This window comes from Salvelinus sp. IW2-2015, linkage group LG4q.1:29, assembly GCF_002910315.2.
Source record: "Salvelinus sp. IW2-2015 linkage group LG4q.1:29, ASM291031v2, whole genome shotgun sequence".
Lineage (NCBI taxonomy): Eukaryota > Metazoa > Chordata > Actinopteri > Salmoniformes > Salmonidae > Salvelinus > Salvelinus sp. IW2-2015.
Window position 1 is genome coordinate 6,210,890 of NC_036842.1, and position 19,712 is coordinate 6,230,601.

At 42.8% G+C, this 19,712-nt stretch overlaps 1 protein-coding gene across 1 annotated transcript in view; it reads left to right on the top strand.

Annotated features, from left to right (window-relative positions):
• LOC111961303 (band 4.1-like protein 4) overlaps positions 1 to 19,177 on the top strand; it is a 90,284-nt gene extending 71,107 nt beyond the window's left edge. Inside the window, 18 exon segments of the mRNA XM_023983469.2 lie at positions 2,737 to 2,824; positions 3,088 to 3,176; positions 4,335 to 4,398; positions 5,575 to 5,666; positions 7,190 to 7,267; positions 8,136 to 8,205; positions 8,207 to 8,252; positions 8,895 to 8,985; positions 9,202 to 9,288; positions 10,182 to 10,292; positions 14,445 to 14,504; positions 14,900 to 14,977; positions 15,586 to 15,705; positions 16,204 to 16,251; positions 16,499 to 16,570; positions 16,942 to 17,052; positions 17,492 to 17,570; positions 17,816 to 19,177. Coding sequence (XP_023839237.1) covers positions 2,737 to 2,824; positions 3,088 to 3,176; positions 4,335 to 4,398; positions 5,575 to 5,666; positions 7,190 to 7,267; positions 8,136 to 8,205; positions 8,207 to 8,252; positions 8,895 to 8,985; positions 9,202 to 9,288; positions 10,182 to 10,292; positions 14,445 to 14,504; positions 14,900 to 14,977; positions 15,586 to 15,705; positions 16,204 to 16,251; positions 16,499 to 16,570; positions 16,942 to 17,052; positions 17,492 to 17,570; positions 17,816 to 17,929 — 1,498 coding nt within the window. The 3' untranslated portion in view covers positions 17,930 to 19,177.
• Positions 19,178 to 19,712: the final 535 nt, after the last annotated feature.

Here is a 19,712-nt window from a genome sequence, read left to right on the forward strand (position 1 = left end):
GATTTTTATGAATTTATTTGCAAATTATGGTGGAAATAAGTATTTGGTCACCTACAAACAAGCAAGATTTCTGGCTCTCACAGACCTGTAACTTCTTTCTTTAAGAGGCTCCTCTGTCCTCCACTCGTTACCTGTATTAATGGCACCTGTTTGAACTTGTTATCAGTATAAAAGACACCTGTCCACAACCTCAAACAGTCACACTCCAAACTCCACTATGGCCAAGACCAAAGAGCTGTCAAAGGACACCAGAAACAAAATTGTAGACCTGCACCAGGCTGGGAAGACTGAATCTGCAATAGGTAAGCAGCTTGGTTTGAAGAAATCAACTGTGGGAGCAATTATTAGGAAATGGAAGACATACAAGACCACTGATAATTCCCTCGATCTGGGGCTCCACGCAAGATCTCACCCGTGGGGTCAAAATGATCACAAGAACGGTGAGCAAAAATCCCAGAACCACACGGGGGACCTAGTGAATGACCTGCAGAGAGCTGGGACAAAGTAACAAAGCCTACCATCAGTAACACACTACGCCGCCAGGGACTCAAATCCTGCAGTGCCAGACGTGTCCCCCTGCTTAAGCCAGTACATGTCCAGGCCCGTCTGAAGTTTGCTAGAGAGCATTTGGTGATCCAGAAGAAGATTGGGAGAATGTCATATGGTCAGATGAAACCAAAATATAACTTTTTGGTAAAAACTCAACTCGTCGTGTTTGGAGGAAAAATCCTACAATGTGATTTTCTGGATTTTTTCCCCTCATTTTGTCTGTCATAGTTGAAGTGTACCTATGATGAAAATTACAGGCCTCTCTCATCTTTTTAAGTGGGAGAACTTGCACAATTGGTGGCTGACTCAATAMTTTTTTGCCCCACTGTAAGACAGGGAATTTTTACGAGGATTAAATGTCAGGAATTGTTAAAAACTGAGTTTTTAAATGTATTTGGCTAAGGTGTATGTAAACTTCTGACTTCAACTGTAGATATACTGAGTGTACAAAACATTAATATTATTGAGTTGCACCCCCTTTTGCCCTCAGAACAGCCTCGATTCATTGGGGCATGGACTCTACAAGGTGTGCTGGCCCATGTTGACTCCAGTGCTTCCCATAGTTGTGTCAAGTTGACTGGATGTCCTTTGGTTGGTGGACCATTCTTGATACACATGGGAAACTGTGAGCGTGAAAAACCCAGCAGCGTTGCAGTTCTTGACACACTCAAACCCGTGCGCCTGGCACCTACTACCATACCCCGTTCAAAGGCTCTTAAATATTTTGTCTTGCCCATTCACCCTCTGAATGGCACACATACACAATCCATGTCGCAATTGTCTCAAGGCTTAAAAATACCTCTTTAACCTGTCTCCTCCCCTTCGTCTAGACTGATGGATTTAACAAGTGACGTCAATAAAGGATCATACAGTAACTTTCACCTGGATTCACCTGGTCAGTCTGTCATGGAAAGATCAGGTGTTCCTAATGTCTTGTACACTCAGTGTTGATATGATTTATTTGACAAMAAAAAAAAACTAGGATAACACAAACAAGTTCAGAAACGTATTTCCATTCTGGTCCTCTTGTTAACAAAATACMTCATCAATGAACAACGAAGTAAAGATGGAAAACTAATGGAGTTGAGGCAGTTTGGAAAYGTCAGTATGGCTTGAGTGGAGGGCGCAGATGATACAGTACAGCCAGGGAGAAAGTCAGTCTGTCAGACAAGCCAGGAGCTCTTCATCAGGGCCCATCGCTTTGTCCAACGTTCGCAGTTACTCCATAGTAGCCTCTACTCCGTAGGTAGCTGATCCTCCATTGCAGACAGCGTAGCACGCACCTGGGTGATGCTTTGGCTGCAGTAAAGCACCAGAAAATCAACCACACCTCAGCAGTGGTCAGGAACAGTCCCTCTTCCTCTCTGACATCGCAGTCTCCACCTTCCAACCGGCAGGTGAAACAAAAAAGATGGGGCTGCTGCTGCATTATTGAAATGGCAACATTAGCCATCCAACTAGCTAGCTAGCCAAGGCAAACAAACAGRTTTAACATCAAAGTCCTGTAACAGGACATTGAAGACCATGTTTATGTGATGAAAACAGAGATTGATTAAAAAAAAATATATAAAAAAAAATCACATTTATATTTACTAAATGTACAGGAGCTCTCTGCCTAGGCGACCTCATGGGCACCATGGCCATTGTAGTTTGTACTGTCTCTTTGTGTATCTCACCTCTTCAGAGTGAACCCATTGTCTTGTACCTGTCCATGAGGACAATCACACCACAGTTCTCTAATACACTCCCTAAAATGACCTCTGTTGTTGCCCAAGGTCAGGCAGATCATCATGATAGCTTTACTGTTTATTAGACTGGGGGATTCCTGACGGTTAAACAACTCTCAATCCATCCAATAAGTGTCACCGGGAGTGAATTACAATGCAAAATATATCAACTTTACATTCATTTTTCATGTTTACATTTGTTACATGKCTGTTTCTAAACCCTTAGCTTTGGAATAGATAAAAGCAACTAGACCAATGATGTCGTCTCTATTGTACACTACTTGTCATTGTACACTAGATAATATGACACCATGTGTACTTGTAGATGTGTACTAGATCATGTTACACGATRTATACTTGTAGACACACACTGGATAGCACTACATTCTATGGGCTTTTCTATGGACCGTAAAAGCCTTTCCTGATGCTTCGCTAACAAGATAACATCTCTGTGTTTCAGTGGTCAGGTTCCCTCCGAGGCTGAAGCCAATTATTTAGGGATAGCTAAAACACTGGATATGTATGGAGTCGACCTTCACCCTGTGTTCGTAAGTAGGAGCTGGACTCACTGACTGGGCAGAAGACTGAGATGCTTGTCAGAGTTGTATTCTGTGGTTTATCACAGTCACCGTGCCTTGATCATGTTCCTTACTATTTCTCTCATGCCAGCCTTACCATTTGGTTCTGTTTTACTGAGATGACTTTTTTTTCCTTTGACACATACTTTAGTATCCTTACTGTGTTATTTCTGGTTGGCTCTTATTATGTAAATTGTGTTTGGTATAATACCTGTTATTGTGGTGTTTTGCAGGGAGAGAATCAGTCTGAATACTTCCTGGGGCTGACACCTATTGGAGTTGTTGTTTACAAAAACAAAGCACAGGTTGGGAAGTATTTCTGGTAGGTATTGTTTTGTGGCAGTATTTCATGAGAATCATCCACTTTAAATTTGCTATAATAACCTTGAATACAATAGACACTAAARAGAAAAAAGGTTCCTGGAGTATCCTTTAGGGGTTCTTCGAATTGAAACTGTGGGGGAACCCCTATAAGTTCTTCGACAAAGCCTTTTTGATGGATCCTCCAAAAACTTTTGGGGTAGATGTTTGAACTACCCCCCCATATTATTATTAATAACACRCATAACAATAACTCAATATTTTAAGTTGTCAGTGTTTGATTTTAGTGACAAAGCCGAATAAAAAATGATATGACAAACTCCCAGCAGATCCCCAAGTCCAATGGGTATGTATATACTCTGGCTTGTTGATGTTCACTGTATCAATAGCCAGAATGATTTTGCAGTGCATGGTGATTGAACAGGTTTCCTGTTATATTCATCAGAGGTGTGGGGAGGGTGAAGTCTGAACACAACAGTWTTCATACCATGGTTTTTGTGGTAAATGGGAATGGGGGAAAAAATTACTTTTGATAATGGTTTTCATATACATACCTTGTCCATAATGTAGAGGCCTATGGGATTTTYATTGAAGGGAGGAGGATGGTACATGTGATCTGCAAAACATACCAACACCAATTGACATACCTTTGTATGCCTCTTCGTCTGTAYACCTACAGACACAACCAATCCAGCTAGCCTTCAACATATTCTTATAGCCTACATCATCTTATCTCTGTTGATTGATATCCATTGAATTGTGTCCATTTTCTGTTTTTAGAAAGATGTGCACAAATATCAAAAGATAGATATTGTTTTAGGATGATACCATCTATTTAGATCATGTTAGGGACAAACCTTACCTTATATTGAGGAGACCTGTAAATGTTTTTATTTAAGTACCTGCACCTGTTGTCCTTTCAAATTCAAATCAAAATGTTTCAGTTGGGCAGTTTGGTTCCTGAAAGAACCCCCAGCAACTGAGGAGGTTCCTYGGATGAACCCCACCTCCTTCTTGGGAAGAACCTTTCGGTGGCAATTTTCAGTGCCAAGAAACCTACGGTTCCTCAAAGAACTTTGAGGATCTTAGAAGAACCCTTGTTAAAACCCCGAATTTTTACAAGTGCACCTCATCTGTTTGTTTACAYTTATCGTTTCAGGCCAAGGATAACTAAAGTGCATTTTAAGGAARCACAATTTGAGCTTCGAGTTGTTGGAAAAGATGTAAGTCACCAGTTATTGTCTTTCAGTAATTATCTGCATAAGGAATGTTTTGTGAAGTTATGTGCTGTATGTCTACCTCTGCTTTGTTTGTGATTCCTCAAGTCATTTTGCCATGTTTCATGAAGTCAATAACGTGAGATCACTCGCACTAGCTAACTCGTAATTACTGCATGAACCGAAACCAGTTTGTTTGGGTATCACAGGTGTGGAAAGCCTCATTGTAGAAATATTCCCCGTGTCAGACCTTATTATGAGGTATAAAACTGACAATGTTCCCAGGAATATCTGCAGTACTCCCATGTGAAACCTTGAAAGATCCACGGTGTGTTTGATCTTGAGACATTTCGACATAAACATTAGGAGGATGTAAGGAGAGGAATTAAAGAAACATGACAGTTCAGCCTCGAATCTCCCGTCGTCACGGATGTTCACTTCACGGGTGCAARTGAGAAAAGATAGGCACCTCTAAACAAATCCAGTTTTCTTTGGGGAACTTTTGGGGAATTTTCTAAGTACATTTTTGGGGGGGCTTTTGGGGAGGATAATGATCATTTTGATCATTTTCAAAGTGATGGAAAAACTGAAGTGGTGTGGCCTACCCCTTCAGATATCACTAAAGCAGAACCACTTTTCTCCTCTCTCTGTTGAGATAGTTAGACTCATTGAGACCTGTGAGTCTTTCTGAATGATATGGTTTACTTTATTCAACCTGAGAGAGTCTCATTAAGCCGATGAATAGAGAGGCCTTGGAGTAGAGAACCATGAGAACCCCATTATTGATAATATCAGAGCAGCTCAGAACGGAGCTTCATTTGAATATAGGAGACCTATGGGCTTACGGCAGCTACCTCCTCTCTGAGACGAGCTGTAGGGGAGTCTAGAGAGTGCGAGTTGTCCTCTCTCTACAGTGATACCCATTTGCCTAAKGACCCAACAGACATCCCATCTAGGTTGAGAGATTACACACTACCTGTTCATTTACATAAACACTTAGATAAAACACATGTAATGGTACATTTGATACGAGTCCTTTCCACCACCACCACAATTGTTGTTTTCGGGATTAATGATGAAATGGCTCGTTATGATATACATCTTCTTGGTTCAGCTGATGAATGTGATTTGTATTATTTGTTTGTTGATTGTATAAGAGATGATGTTGTTGTTTATTTGCAGTGTACAGAGACGTCGTTCTTCTTCGAGGCACCCAATAAGACGGCCTGTAAACATCTGTGGAAGTGCTGCGTAGAACACCACACTTTCTTTAGGTAAAAAACTATAAACGTGCACACACAGTCATGGGCAAATACTACAGTATACTGTACCAACACTATTGTAACTTTTCAGTTCGAACTTCTACCACCTTCCACAGGTAAAACCCCAAACTATTTATGCTTCAGTGGAAAAATGTTCCCTTTTATCTACAACACGATCACCCACACTAATTCCAACAAAAGCCCTTCTCTGTTATCCCCTCAGGTAGAAACAACACTATCACATACCTCTTAACATGAAGATCCCAGAGTCCCTCAGTCCTTAATCAAAGTGAACAAGGCCTCTGTCTGGCAGCGCAGCTCAGTGCGGTCCCTTGTGCGTGTGCGTGCGTTGGCCTAATGAGAGCAGACTTACACGGACTGTGCCCTAAAGAGCAGGAGAGGCAGCAAGGCGCGTGAGGCTCTGGATTTACGCTGTTTAATCCGCGTGTGAACCCTGCAGTCTGCTGGGTCCCTGTGGCACAGACAGACCTGGAGCTGACAGGTAGACAGGAGGGGAGGGGGCTTGACAGGTTATACCCCCCCGGGCGTATAGTCCTCTGGGGGAGAGTAGGGTGGAGGGGTTGGGAGGTTTGGATGAGAGAATGGGAGAGAATGTGTTATGCTGCGATGGGACTATGACACGAAGGTGGGAGAAGTGGGCATAAGCCATCGGATGAAAATAGGCAGGTATCTGCTGCAGTTTTAATGTGAGTGGATGTATTATACAAGCCCTTATAGACACCTGAAGAAAGAGTGAGAAAAACAATGAGAAGAGGTAAAAACACAGGTTCATTTTAGCTTCTGGTTGGGTGTACTGACTACATCCACCTACCTTCAGTACTTTTTCTCCATCTAACCTTCCATCCAAGTGTTTTACAACAGTGACTTGAGTTATCTGAAGTGTTACGGAGCCCTGTGAGCGAGGCCATAGTGGTAGTGGTGTATTAAAGTGGTGTTGGTTTTGAGAGAGGCCTTAGCGCAATGCTGTAGTGGTGATGGTTGTGTTAATAACACATGGCTGGGTGAGAGACTACAAGAGGCTTTTATAATGGCCTTTTGCTTTCCATCTATACGGTAATGGAGTAATGTACCACTAGTACCAGATACTCTCTCTGACTCAGAGTTTTGAATTTTAATGAAGCCCGAAAGCTCTTAGTGGTGTTCGAGCAGCCATTATGTCATTAATGCAATGATCAGAACAAGAGAACTGCTTATTTTTTTATATAAGGCAGCAATTGAGTTCGCTTCTCTTCCTTTAAATGTATAAAAAGTACAAAGTGAATTCAGGAATCAAACACGTCGGTCACCTTTGTGAAAGACGCCATTTTTTCATTTTCCTTTCAGCCTGAGCATTTAATCCTCTTTAACCTGGTTTAGTCACATTCTAAATTCATAAAGAAAAACAGAAAAATGTATTACCTGTGGAATAATGTACTGTAGAAATGTGCACACCATATGAGACTTTAGTGGAAGTACAGTACTTTTAAATTCGTCATCGAGGCCTGCTCTCCATTGCTGTTGAATGCTTTTTCTAGAATGCCAGAAAATGATTCCAACACACTTACAAGAAAACTATCCAAATTTGGTTCCCTGGGATCTAAACATCGGTACAGGTGAGAGAACCTCTATTCTTTATTCCCTTCAAAATGTAGTTAGCTATGTATGAAAAGTATTGTAGAAACTGTATAGAATATAATGCATTTCTATCATCTGTAAGATGAAACTCCACACAAAGGTATGCATTATACACAGAAATATTATAGCATTTTTCTCTCCCCATCATTTTGGTTGGCAAAGCGGGGTGTAGGTAAATCCTAGAGAACTTCTCCCAGCATGTATTMATTCTAGAATCCACAACCTCATGAATAATGGAGACTGTTTTAGTAGAGGAGCTAAAGAGGGATACAGTGTTCAACAGACAGAGAGACTGTTTGTGTGTGCGCGTGTGACACCACAGACAAGTGGAAGACCTGAATAATTCAGAGATCACACAACATCCATCTCTCCTTTGTCTTCATTCGGTTGTCTACTTCCTGTATCTACTCAGAGAAGACTGCCACTGTACACCAGCGATTGTTTTCTTCAACAGTTGCAGTTTTCTGCAATATTTAYTATATGATCTACTACTGACCTCTGCTAGGTTTAAGGTCACTTCAGTCACAACCTTGGCTTTGTTTTATATGTTCATGTTGCTCTTCAACACCTCGTTGTTGCATCAGACTGTGTATCACTGTAACAGTGTGCCTGACAAAAGGGTTTGACATATCAAAAGGCCAAGACCAGATCATCTCTGTCTCACATATGAACTTGACAGGCCAGGAACATCTTCCCCTAAAAGCATGAAAAGACAAGATGACTAAACAACTGTGTGTGTGTGTGTGTGTGTGTGTGTGTGTGTGTGTGTGTGTGTGTGTGTGTGTGTGTGTGTGTGTGTGTGTGTGTGTGTGTGTGTGTCTCTCTCTCTCTCTTCTTTCCCTACAGTGGTAAGACAGCTATGCAGATGGGCAGGGATCCGTCTATCAGTCTGCCCCGGCCAGACCTGCAGGTGGTCAAGGACCCGCAGCAAGACCTACCCCAAGAGACCACCACAGACCACAGGTCAGCTGGATACGCAGCATACCTTAAGCATACACAACATCTACAGACACACTACACAACACCTAACAAGCACAATGTCACTACGACAAGGGTTACGTATCAATGGTAACTAAATGGCACACATCATACATAGCCACAAAAACATTTCCCCACCTTTCACCTCTACTGACACAGAGGAGAAACTCTCAGGTTCCTAATGACAGTTCCTCTTATGTCGGGTGTGTAGCAGCGTAGTTGAGTCTCGGTCCCAGTAAGTTTAGTATTCACTTCCTCCTCCTGTTCCCCCATCAGGAACAACAGGGCTTCAATAAGCTAATTATATTATATTCACTTCAGCAGTTCACACAGACAGACGCACAGTATGTTGGCATAACGTGCTTGACTTAGCATGGTTGTTTTCACTGTGTGCAGTGGGAGAGTAATCTCTATGACACATTCAGTGGTTGAATTCTCTATAATTACCACCGCAGGGCTCAAAAATAGACAGAGCTGTGTATAATTCAGTAAATCTGAGCGCTTCGTRGGAAGGCTACCATGTCACACGTGGTTACGGACGGAGATTGTTCTAGCATTGAAACAATGGAAAGAGAGAGGCAAATTGGTTCAGTATTCAATCTTACTGAACATCTCTTTTCCTTGTAGGACTGAACAATGGGAATCGGTCAAACACAAAGACGGAGAATTCGGAAAAAGAAGGAACGGCTAAGATTACAGCACTGTCGCCTGTGAAGAGGTATCAGACATGGGCGAGACATGTAGAAAATAGTGTACGAACGAGAGAGGCAGTAAGTTTGGACCAAATGGAGAAAGGGATATACAACGGAGATTGAAAGAGAAAAGAGAAGTTGAGGGGGGATTGAGAATGCTTTTCCAGTATAAAGCGACAGCTCTTCAGAAAAGTGCTTAGCCCAGACCAAATACTTTGTTTACCTGTTTTCTTTTTTTTTAGCGCCAAAGTAACCAAGGCGGAGAATGGTGGTCCAGAGGAACAGCGAGGGAAGCCCAATGCACCATGGGATGAGAACGCCCCACAAAGGTACAGTACTGTCTGATTGGAGCCCCTGCTCTGTGATGGATCGGTCTAATATTTTTCAATTGCACTATTGTCTTATAGACTAATCCTCCCTAATACTGTGTGTTATGTGTGCTACGTACATTATTTATATTTAATGGATCAAGCATGTATACACACACCACCAGAACATAGCCCTTCAGTAGAGAAGGAGGCTTAACATAGTACACACTCCAACTGATTCATGAAATACACTACTGGAAGCAGTGTGTGAGAGCCCAGTGACGAGACACATTTTTCGTGTATATGTCTCCTTCAGTTCACAGTATAACCTGGTCCCAGATCGGTTCATGCCGTCTTGCCAAACGCTATAGTCATTGTCATGGGCCAAACAGTGACCATAGGAGTTGGCAAGACGGCACAAACAGATCTGGGACCAGGCTATTATAATGAAGTATTATCTATGGCCATTTGCATTTCAATAAGCTGGTTTCAACATGATTGAATCTACATATTGATTTTTGCTCCCTTGGTACGGGCTGTGTGTTTGTTCCAGCGTGCGCGCTTGCGTAACTGTGTGTCGCAGGGGCCTTATCTGAAGCCAATGAATGCAGACAAGGTGTGTGTGTGTGTGTGTGTGTGAAGCCTGGGGTCACTTAGCAGCAGCCAGTGTTGCGACCTGCTACCCTCGGCATTTTGCTTTATCCTCTGAGGCTATGTCGTCATCATCCCGGCATATCTGTGGCTAGGTGGACAAGAATGCTATTGTTGTTTGCATAGGTAGGATGTCTTCATTCACACTAAAGACTGTACTGTGTAGGTCGTTTTTTTGGCAACAGGCCACAAGTTAGTTTCATCATACAGCTCAATGTATCTTCAGTAGGATCGACAGCTAGCTGCCTTGTTTTTCTCCCCAGTGGACTGTACAACACGGCCAACGAGCGAACAAAGTCGCCTAAATTCCCCACGGCTCGTGGACGCACCCCGTCAGGAGGCAGCGAGAACGAGCCGTCCCAGAACAGACGCAGGTGTGTACTCCTCACCTTTGTCCTTTTCACCTGTCAACCTATCTCACCTCTCCTCCCAATACCTTAGCTGACACTGGTATAAACTGTCCATAAATTGTCCAGGTGTATCCTGTGCTGGTAGAGGTGTGTCCCCTTCACCTAGGGCTAGATTCTATCAGTAAAATGTTCACAATGTTGTTTTGGCAGTGTTGAAGGTGAAACTGCGTTAGAGCTGTCAAATCCACAAGCGGCTCCTTCTGTAAGCCATTGGATGCAACGAAACCACCCGCAATTATAATCCGACAAATCCCATGCAGCCGCGTTTACAAGTTCATGCAGCCGCGTTTACAAGTTCATGCAGCCGCGTTTACAAGTTCAAACACTGGAATAGGCGGCGGTCTATTGTCTACACCTCGATTAGACTGATATGGGCTATAAATTAACATGAAGACATGCATTAGCCTACACTTTCTAGCACCACTTTAAACTTCTGACATGGTAGGGATAATAAGGAAGGGAATGGTTTGACACAAGAGCAGCCGCTCACCTATTTGTCAGCTCATACTTCAGTTACACCTCCAAAACATCTGCTATGCAGATGGTCTGCCAACGCAGGTTGGTCCTTAAGCGCCTATTTACGCAACCGTGCGTCAATCTAAGTAACATTAATTTTTTTAAAATCCCTTCAAAAATCTGTCAGTTTAAGCTAGAGATATATTTTTTGCATGGGCTGCGTCTCAATCCACCGCATCCGCCTATGGCGTCCTTCCGCATCTGCCTTTGGAAGCTACAGCGGTGTTTGTCAGACCATGAGACATCGTGAAAGTCGGTCTTCTAACAAAAACTTTTCCTTCAAAACCTTATTCCTTATGTTCCTTTTTTTGTGTCTTTTTAGTTCTTTTTTTGCCATTTCCGAATATGTTATTAAATGCGTATTTGTTTAATATTTTTTTATTTTCTTATTTTGTTCATTTGGTTTTTATTATTAAAAAAATGTGTTTCATTTTTAAACGTTTTTTTTTTTTACCCCCAATTCCATGGTATCCACTTGGTAGTTAGTCGTCTCATTGCTGCAGGTCCCGTACGGACTCGGGAGAGGCAAAGGTCGAGAGCCGTGCGTCCCCCAAAACACAACCCAACCAAGCCGCCCTGCTTCTTGAAACAATGCCCACTTAACCCGGAAGCCAGCCGCACCAATGCGTCGGAGGAAACACCGTACACCTGGCGACCGTGTCACCACAGCAGTCGCTAGTGCGCGATGGGATAAGGACATCCCTGCCGGCCAAACCCTCCCCTAACCCGGACGACGCTGGGCCAATTGTGCGCCGMCCCATGAGTCTCACGGTCGCGGCCGGCTACAATGTCCTTGTTTTCCATGAAAACATACATGAAATGAGTTGCAAAATGAATAGGAAACAGTCAAGACGTTGACAAGGTTATAAATAATGATTTTTAATTTAAATAATAATTGTCCTTCAAACTCTCCATTTGCAGCAATTACAGCCTTGCAGACCTTTGGCATTCTAGTTGWCAATTTGTAGAGGTAAKCTGAAGAGATTACACCCCATGCTCCCTGAAGCACCTCCCACAAGTTGGATTGGCTTGATGGGCACTTCTTACGTACCATACGGTCAAGCTGCYCCCACAACAGCTCAATARGGTTGAGATCCGGTGACTRTAATGGAGTGGCGAGCACAGACAGAATACCATCTGAATGCTTCTTCCCTAAATAGTTCTTGCATAGTTTGGAGCTGTGCTTGGGGTCATTGTCCTGTTGTAGGAGRAAATTGGCTTCAATTAAGCGCCGTCCACAGGGTATGGCATGGCGTTGCAAAATGGAGTGATAGCCTTCCTTCATCAAGATCCCTTTTACCCTGTACAAATCTCCCACTTTACCACCACCAAAGCACCCCCAGACCATCACATTGCCTCCACCATGATTGACAGATGGCGTCAAGCACTCCTCCAGCATATTTTTTCTGTGTCTCGCGAATGTTCTTCTTTGTCATCCGAACACCTCAAACTTAGATTTGTCTGTCCATAACAGTTTTTTCCAATCTTAGTCTGTCCAGTGTCTGTGTTCTTTGCCCATCTTAATCTTTTATTTTTATTGGCCAGTCTGAGATATGGCTTTTTCTTTGCAACTCTGCCTAAAAGGCCAGCATCCCGGAGTTGCCTCTTCACTGTTGAYGTTGAGACTGRTGTTTTGCRGGTACTATTTAATGAAGCTGCCAGTTGAGGACTTGTGAGGYGTCTGTTTCTCAAACTAGACACTCTAATGTACTTGTCCTCTTGCTCAGTTGTGCACCGGGGCMTCCCACTCTTTCTATTCTGGTTAGAGCCAGTTTGCGCTGTTCTGTGAAGGGAGTAGTACACAGCGTTGTGCGAGATCTTCAGTTTCTTGGCAATTTCTCGCATGGAATAGCCTTCATTTCTCAGAACAAGAATAGACKGTCGAGTTTCAGAAGAAAGTTCTTTGTTTCTGGCCATTTTGAGGCCTGTAATCAAACCTACAAATGCTGATGCTCCAGATACTCAACTAGTCTAAAGAAGGCCAGTTTTATTGCTTCTTTAATCAGTACAACAGTTTTCACCTGTGCTAACATAATTGCAAAAGTCTTTTAAAATTATAAACTTGGATTAGCTAACACAGTGTGCCATTGGAACACAGGAGTGATGGTTTCTGATAATGGGCCTCTGAACGCCTATGTARATATTCCATTAAAAAATGATGCCGTTTCCAGCTACAATAGTTATTTACAACATTAACACTGTATTTCTGATAAATTGTGTTATTTTAATGGACAAAAAAAAATGCTTTTCTTTCAAAAACAAGGACATTTCTAAGTGACCCCGAACTTTTGAACGGTAGTGTATATATTTTTATACCTAAAGGGGTCCTAAAATTCAAAATCAAATAGCTAAATGATCCATCATGAAACAATTCCATATGTTAGCTTAGTACTTTAGACTTTGAGGCCCTAGCCAATAACATTTCACCTGTCAACCATAATAACTGACAGTTATATGGGCTATCCATAGCCTTACCAGGTGTGTCCAGGTAGGTGTGCCTGTTGCAGGTAGAAAGTGAACGTCCGGTAGTGACAGGAGGGGAGAATACATCCGCTGCTGTTGCTCCTTCAGTCATTTCCCTGTTGAAAAGTACATTCATAGATGTAGACAGATATTTCACYRMCTGTATAAATGTGAAGCATCCGTCTGGCGTTTCCACTCACTACCAAATATGGYAGTGAGAGGAAGCCCAGTGGCYGGCAGTGGGAGAAGATGGAATGAGATTGATTTTGGCCKACATTCTGCAAATTTTCTCATCGATGAAACATTTGATCTGAATACAGTTTTCTGTTCTTAAAACTATAGGGTAAAGTTTGAAAAAATTGTGTTGTTTAGAAGGAGTGCAAAGGCGAATTTAGGTATTGCACACGTGCAGTGCACAGAGTTGGTGTTCCCGAACCGAAACATGCAAATATTTGCTAGAACKCGCCAATAGGATCTYGCTAGCTTGTGCTTGGCTCTGCCCACTRTGACTCATTTGTTCCCATTGGAAACGACAGACTGTGGTCTGTCTTGGGTTAGTTATAAGAATCTTTGCTACATCTATGGGATAATGTTGCCTTCTAGTGGTGTCATGTGGAACTGTCCGATTGCATYACGCACAATATTGTGTGTATGTGTATAGCGTAACATTTTAACCTTGTAATAGCTGTTAAATTGTTCCTATACAAGCAGTTAATTACAGAAAAAGATTGTGAAGACATTGTCTAAATTGCCTTGTAAATGTGACAATAGTGTATTGAAGCTACTGAAAGGGCACAGTAGTATGTTTGTACTAGGCCATTGTAGTAATCAAATAAAATGTAATATGATGATTCATAAAGGTTAGTCTGGTCTGTCTGTTGTGCGGCAGAGATGCAGAGTTTCTGGGTAGAAACAGTGAATCAGATTACCCCGAGGGTGCGATGGAGTAGTCTCTTTGAATGAAATAGATACCGGTGATTAGCATAAAGCATGGTTGGATAGATGCTCTCTGAATGTTTATGATTGTTWAAACATTTTAAACTCATAAAACCTCCGTTTAATAGTATTTGTAACATGACGGTGACATTAATRTAACAGTAAACATGACAGTGACACTTCTGTGATCTGGTCCCTCAGGAAAGGCCAGGCCAGTGATCCAACAGATCCCCAGCAGCAGAACAAACAGCAGAGGAGAAGGTATAGTCAACTTACAGAACTAAATAGTACATTGTTAAAACTCTCTGTTTTCAACTWAAAGGGTCAGATCTTTACATACACATCGACTTGATGAGTCAGACGAGTGGAAACCCAGTGACCAGCCGACATGGTCGTTGATGTGCTGTATTTGTATGTCCACCATCACAGTTGTACACAGATAACAGTTTACTCATTGTGTGGTTCTGTTTGTCAGTAGTTRCATTAGTCCTGGAGTCATTTCTGTAAAAGTAAGCGTCAACCCTCTCACTCATCCCCTCTCCCACACACTTTTGTCCTCTCTCCCTGAAAGGTCATACACGAACAACATTCCATCTCATTCTCTTTCTCCCCGTAAACCTTTTAACCCCGTTTGATTCACCGCCTCCCACCTGCAGGTCACGTTCCCGTGGCAACACCAGTAGTGGCAGCGAGTCTGAGAACTCCACCCGGGATCATCGTAAAAAGAGGAACCGGTGAGTGATGTCACTGTGCTTCCTACAAGTAGACATGACATATGCAAAGCTCTATAGTAAACTACTACTACTTCACTCTTTAATGTTGTACATGGTGGAACTATTTTCCTAAGCCAGTGTCTGTCGTGGACGTTGTAGATTGAAGAGATAAAGCATACTATCACGCTGCTAWTGTTGTCTGAACGATACCATATCTTATTGAACAGCTATATCATATTGTAGGCCCACAATGGCCCCCTAGCCGGGTCATACGACACACTACAGACCGTCTAAATATCTCCGCGCGTGATGCAGCAAAACGAACTAGGAAGAAAATGAAAGAGTATATCTCGTGGGAAACCTGTTGTGACAGTGAAAACGGTGATGTATGTAATGTATCGCTTGGCGAGGTCCCTGGAGGGACGTGTTAGATGGATCATGTGTCGTAGTAGTTGCGAGTTGCAACCGTACTGTCGTCTCTGTGTTTGTCTGTGCAGATGGCATGAGGTTTTAGTGCATCTTCAGGTCTGTCGTGTAGATATGCTTGTTTTGTATTTTCCGTGTAACATGGTTCTCCTGTATAATAACTCATATAACTGGTATTGATTGTATTATCATTTATCCTCCAGGTCTCGTCAAGAGAATGAGATGGTGGACTCTGGTCCTCAGTGGGAAGCTGTGCTCCGCCGTCAGAAGGAGAGGTCTCAGAACGACCCAAGCCACCGCCGCTCACGACACCGCTCTCGATCGTAAGTTACGCAGACTACACCACACACGCTAACACTCACACACGTCAACCACACACGGGGCGGCAGGGTAGCCTAGTGGTTAGAGCGCTGGACTAGTAACCGAAAGGTTGCAAGATCGAATCCCCGAGCTGACAAGGTAAAAATCTGTCGTTCTGCCCCTGAACAAGGCAGTTAACCCACTGTTCCTAGGCCTTCATTGAAAATAAGAATTTGTTCTTAACGGACTTGCTAGTTAAATCAACGTAAAATATATATATATTTTTAAAAAGCACACACACACAAACCCTCCTTCCCTGTCCTCCCTGCTCGAGAGACCCAACTCAGACCCGACCTGGGGAAATGATTTAAGCTCTTAGATACAACATTATTGGRTACCACCTCAATTCCAAGACGCAGMGAATAATGTCCATTCATTTCAATACAACCTCCCTGTCAGATGGTCCCTCTTATAAATAACCCTTCAACTACTAACCCTTGTAATTCTGTGACGTCTTCCAGGCGGAGTCCGGACGTGCAGGCTAAGGAACAACTGTGGAAACACATCCAGTAAGTCCCATGACTCCAGTTATGAGGTTCAACAGTGGTCTTTTAGAAATTGGCCTTCTCATCATGTGTTATGGAAAGTCAAATGTGTAACACTGTWATAATTTGACTAAGCATTCAGGAACTATTTATGAAGTGTATACTATTGAAAAATGTGTACTTGCACAGCCTTCAAAAGGTTGTTGACACAGCATTGTCTCTAGGGTTATGGGAAGAGAGATAACATGTCCTGGTGGTCTTACCCCTATAGGAAGGAGCTGGTGGACCCGGCTCCAGACCTCACAGAGGATCAGCTGAAGGAGATCCCCTACAAGAAAGTGGAGTGAGTAACTGCTCTTCCCTYCCTCATTAGATTAGATAGATAAGGATGAAAAATGGTCTAAAGGACAATCGCAGATGGCTATGAATTGATCATGCGGAGTCAATACGTTGGGGCTAGGGTGTCTTGATCTGCACTTGGATAAGAAAATAAGAGATTCAAAGCTCGGCTCATGTGTGAATTACYGAATCGTTATTTCATAGTCGTCCACCCTGTAGAGATACATTGTGCTCCAGACAGACCACTATCTCACCGTGTCTGAAGTTGATGGATTCAGTAGAGAGGCCTTATATCCCTAGGCTGAATAAGAGGTAGGCCTACTGTCCTACACATGAGATGAAGGGAATGATTTTATGTTCATCCCTTCCTTCCAGAACCCAAGGAGACCCAATAAAAATCCGGCACTCTCATTCTCCCCGGAGCTTCCGTCAGTACCGGCGCTCCCAGTGCTCCGAAGGGGAGAGATCCGTGCTCTCTGAGGTCAAGTGAGTCTAAACTGGTCTCAGGCCAGATCGTATGGTTTTTCACTGTGCAGAGTCTTACTAGAAATGTATCTCGGGTGGGATTCAATCCGAAGCGCGTTATAGTGGGCTGCCTATAATGCGCCTTTGAAAGGCAATTACCGACGTTCGCGGAGATCGCATTCACGGTAAACGCTGCAAATGACTGCCCAATTGGAAGTGACCTTTAAAAATGTCTAGAGCGCTGCAACGCGCCTCGAATTGAATCTCGGGCTCAACCCTAGTTTATTTATTGTGCCGACACTTGATGCTGAAGTTTCTTTCCTGTATTGTCCAGCACCTTTTAGACACGATAGTGGGAGTGACGGTACGCTTTATAAATAATATGTACTGTATCATATGATTCAAGTTTGATCCTGTTTTATGTCTTCCAAGATCTAACACATCCCTACCCACTCCACAGCGCCCGGACAGATCTTGTGCCCCCATTACCTGTGACACGAACAGCAGACATCCCAGGTTCCAGCTCCACCCCCTCTCAGGTCAGTCCGACTCCTTTTGCTGTGGTCGGTGCCACACGTGTACTACCTCTGACAAAGGCTGTGAGGCAGGAATTTTAGAAATGAATAAAAATTATACTTTGCAAGCGCATAGTGGAGCGCTTTCTTTCCTTTGAATGACAGCGCTACATGTCTAAAGTACAATACTAGATTTTATTACCAGATCCTCCAGTCAGTTGATTCATCTCCCGGCACTCATATCGGTGTGTTTGTTGTGCGTTTTCCAGAAGAAGCACGGATCCAAAGACRCCCTGCTCTCAGAGATCATAGAGCATGATGTGAAGAGCAGCGCTAAGGTGGTGAAGACTGTCCACTCTCCCAGGACCAAGGTTGAGACGTGACCTGACCAAAATACAACCCCCCCACCGCAGAAACCATGCCACAATCTCCCACCAATACAAAACGTCAAGACCACCCTGATTTCTTGAAAGAAAAAAAAGAACTTGTGAAATACAATGGAGGGAGCTGTATAGAGTACAATGGCTGTACAGTGCGCCAGTGACAAGCCCCACCTTGAAATACTTCTGTGTGTGTATGTACAGTAACGTTATGTGTTAGATAATGCATGGACAAAAAATGTCACTGGTCTATGTGCCAGTATGCTCTGCTGTCTTTTGGACCACACCACACTGGAAACACTGTACAGTATCTTCACATCATTTATACAAGCACATTTCAGGCTTAAGTCCCTGTTGAGTAAGCCAGATCTCAGATCTGTTTGTGCTGAATAGCCAACTCCACAACTACCATAGGCTATACAGCACAAACAGATCTGAGATCTGGCTAGTCCTGAGTGGGGGAAAATATACTGTATCTACAGTTGGTCTGTCTAGAGCAAGTCATGCAACTACTCTCTTTGTCTCCTGTTCATGCATGTAGCAACAACAGTTGCTAATTAAGCGGCAAAACCTTTTCAGTTATTTTAAACTCGGATAAGTGTTTTATAATAAAACACATTTTCAGTTATTTTAACACTGATAAGAGTTCTACAATAAAACAGAATTTCAGATTTTKGGGGGTTTGTTAGCGCATTGATTTCAGTCCAATGCTCACATGAAGGCTGAGGATGAGACTATGAATTGCGTAGCGAACACTGCACGGCGAGGTCCGACTGCGATCAAATCATGTTTTCCTATGCATTTGCCTCCGATTTGGTTTGTGTTATTATAATACAACACAGTATTAAAACAGTGTTTCACTCATACATGTTGAGCTCCATATGGACACTGAGTGTGCGTCTGAAATGCACCCTATTCCATATATAGTGCACTACTTTTGACCAGACCCTTATGGGCCCTGGTAAAACAATGATTTACTATAGGGGATAGGGTGCCATTTCAGATGCAGACTGGGTTATTATATTGTCAAGTCAGGTGTGTTTACTGTAAGTGTTCTCTACTGTAGGAACCTTTGCTGCTGAATCCCATTTTGTTTTGCTCATGAGTACTGAATAACTTTTGTATTTCTCTGCTGTTTTAAGGTTTAAAAAAWAATAATAGTAACTTAGAACTGTGTAGCTACACTGTACAGTTGTTAAACTGGAATTTCAGTCCTTTTCAATAAATACATTCAATRTGTCTCAAACATCATTTTATGTTTCCTGCTATTGTCAAATGCTCTGGAGGGGTGGTCCATGAGCTCCAATCTACCTTTTCTACTTGGGCCTCCACTTGCTCTGGTTTGGTTTGATTTTGTATTGTTTCTATGGTTAACCTGTCACCGCCAGAGGGAGCTATATGACCAGGATTTGCTCTGTAATGGTTGACTGTCGAAAGACTACTTGAAGACTGTAAAACTGAGACCAAGATGATCATGTGTAACATGATAACGCATTGATAATGGATTGCATCTGTATCTGCTTTTCCCTTCTAAGCTTTTCAGAAGGTCACTTAGTGTGACCTGATAGAMTTTTCTTGACCTGACTGCCATGTCTTTGTTCACCTATCCCAATAGTGTGCCATTTGGATCTTTAATCTTTATATATTTTTTAAGCGCATACTTGCAAACTTCGTCATAGTATTGCTGAGTCATTACTTCCTAACCTGGTTCTCTGTGGTGATAGCGTCTGGGATGACTCACTCTGCCTGGCTGGAATGACTCACTCTGCATGGCTGGAATGACAAG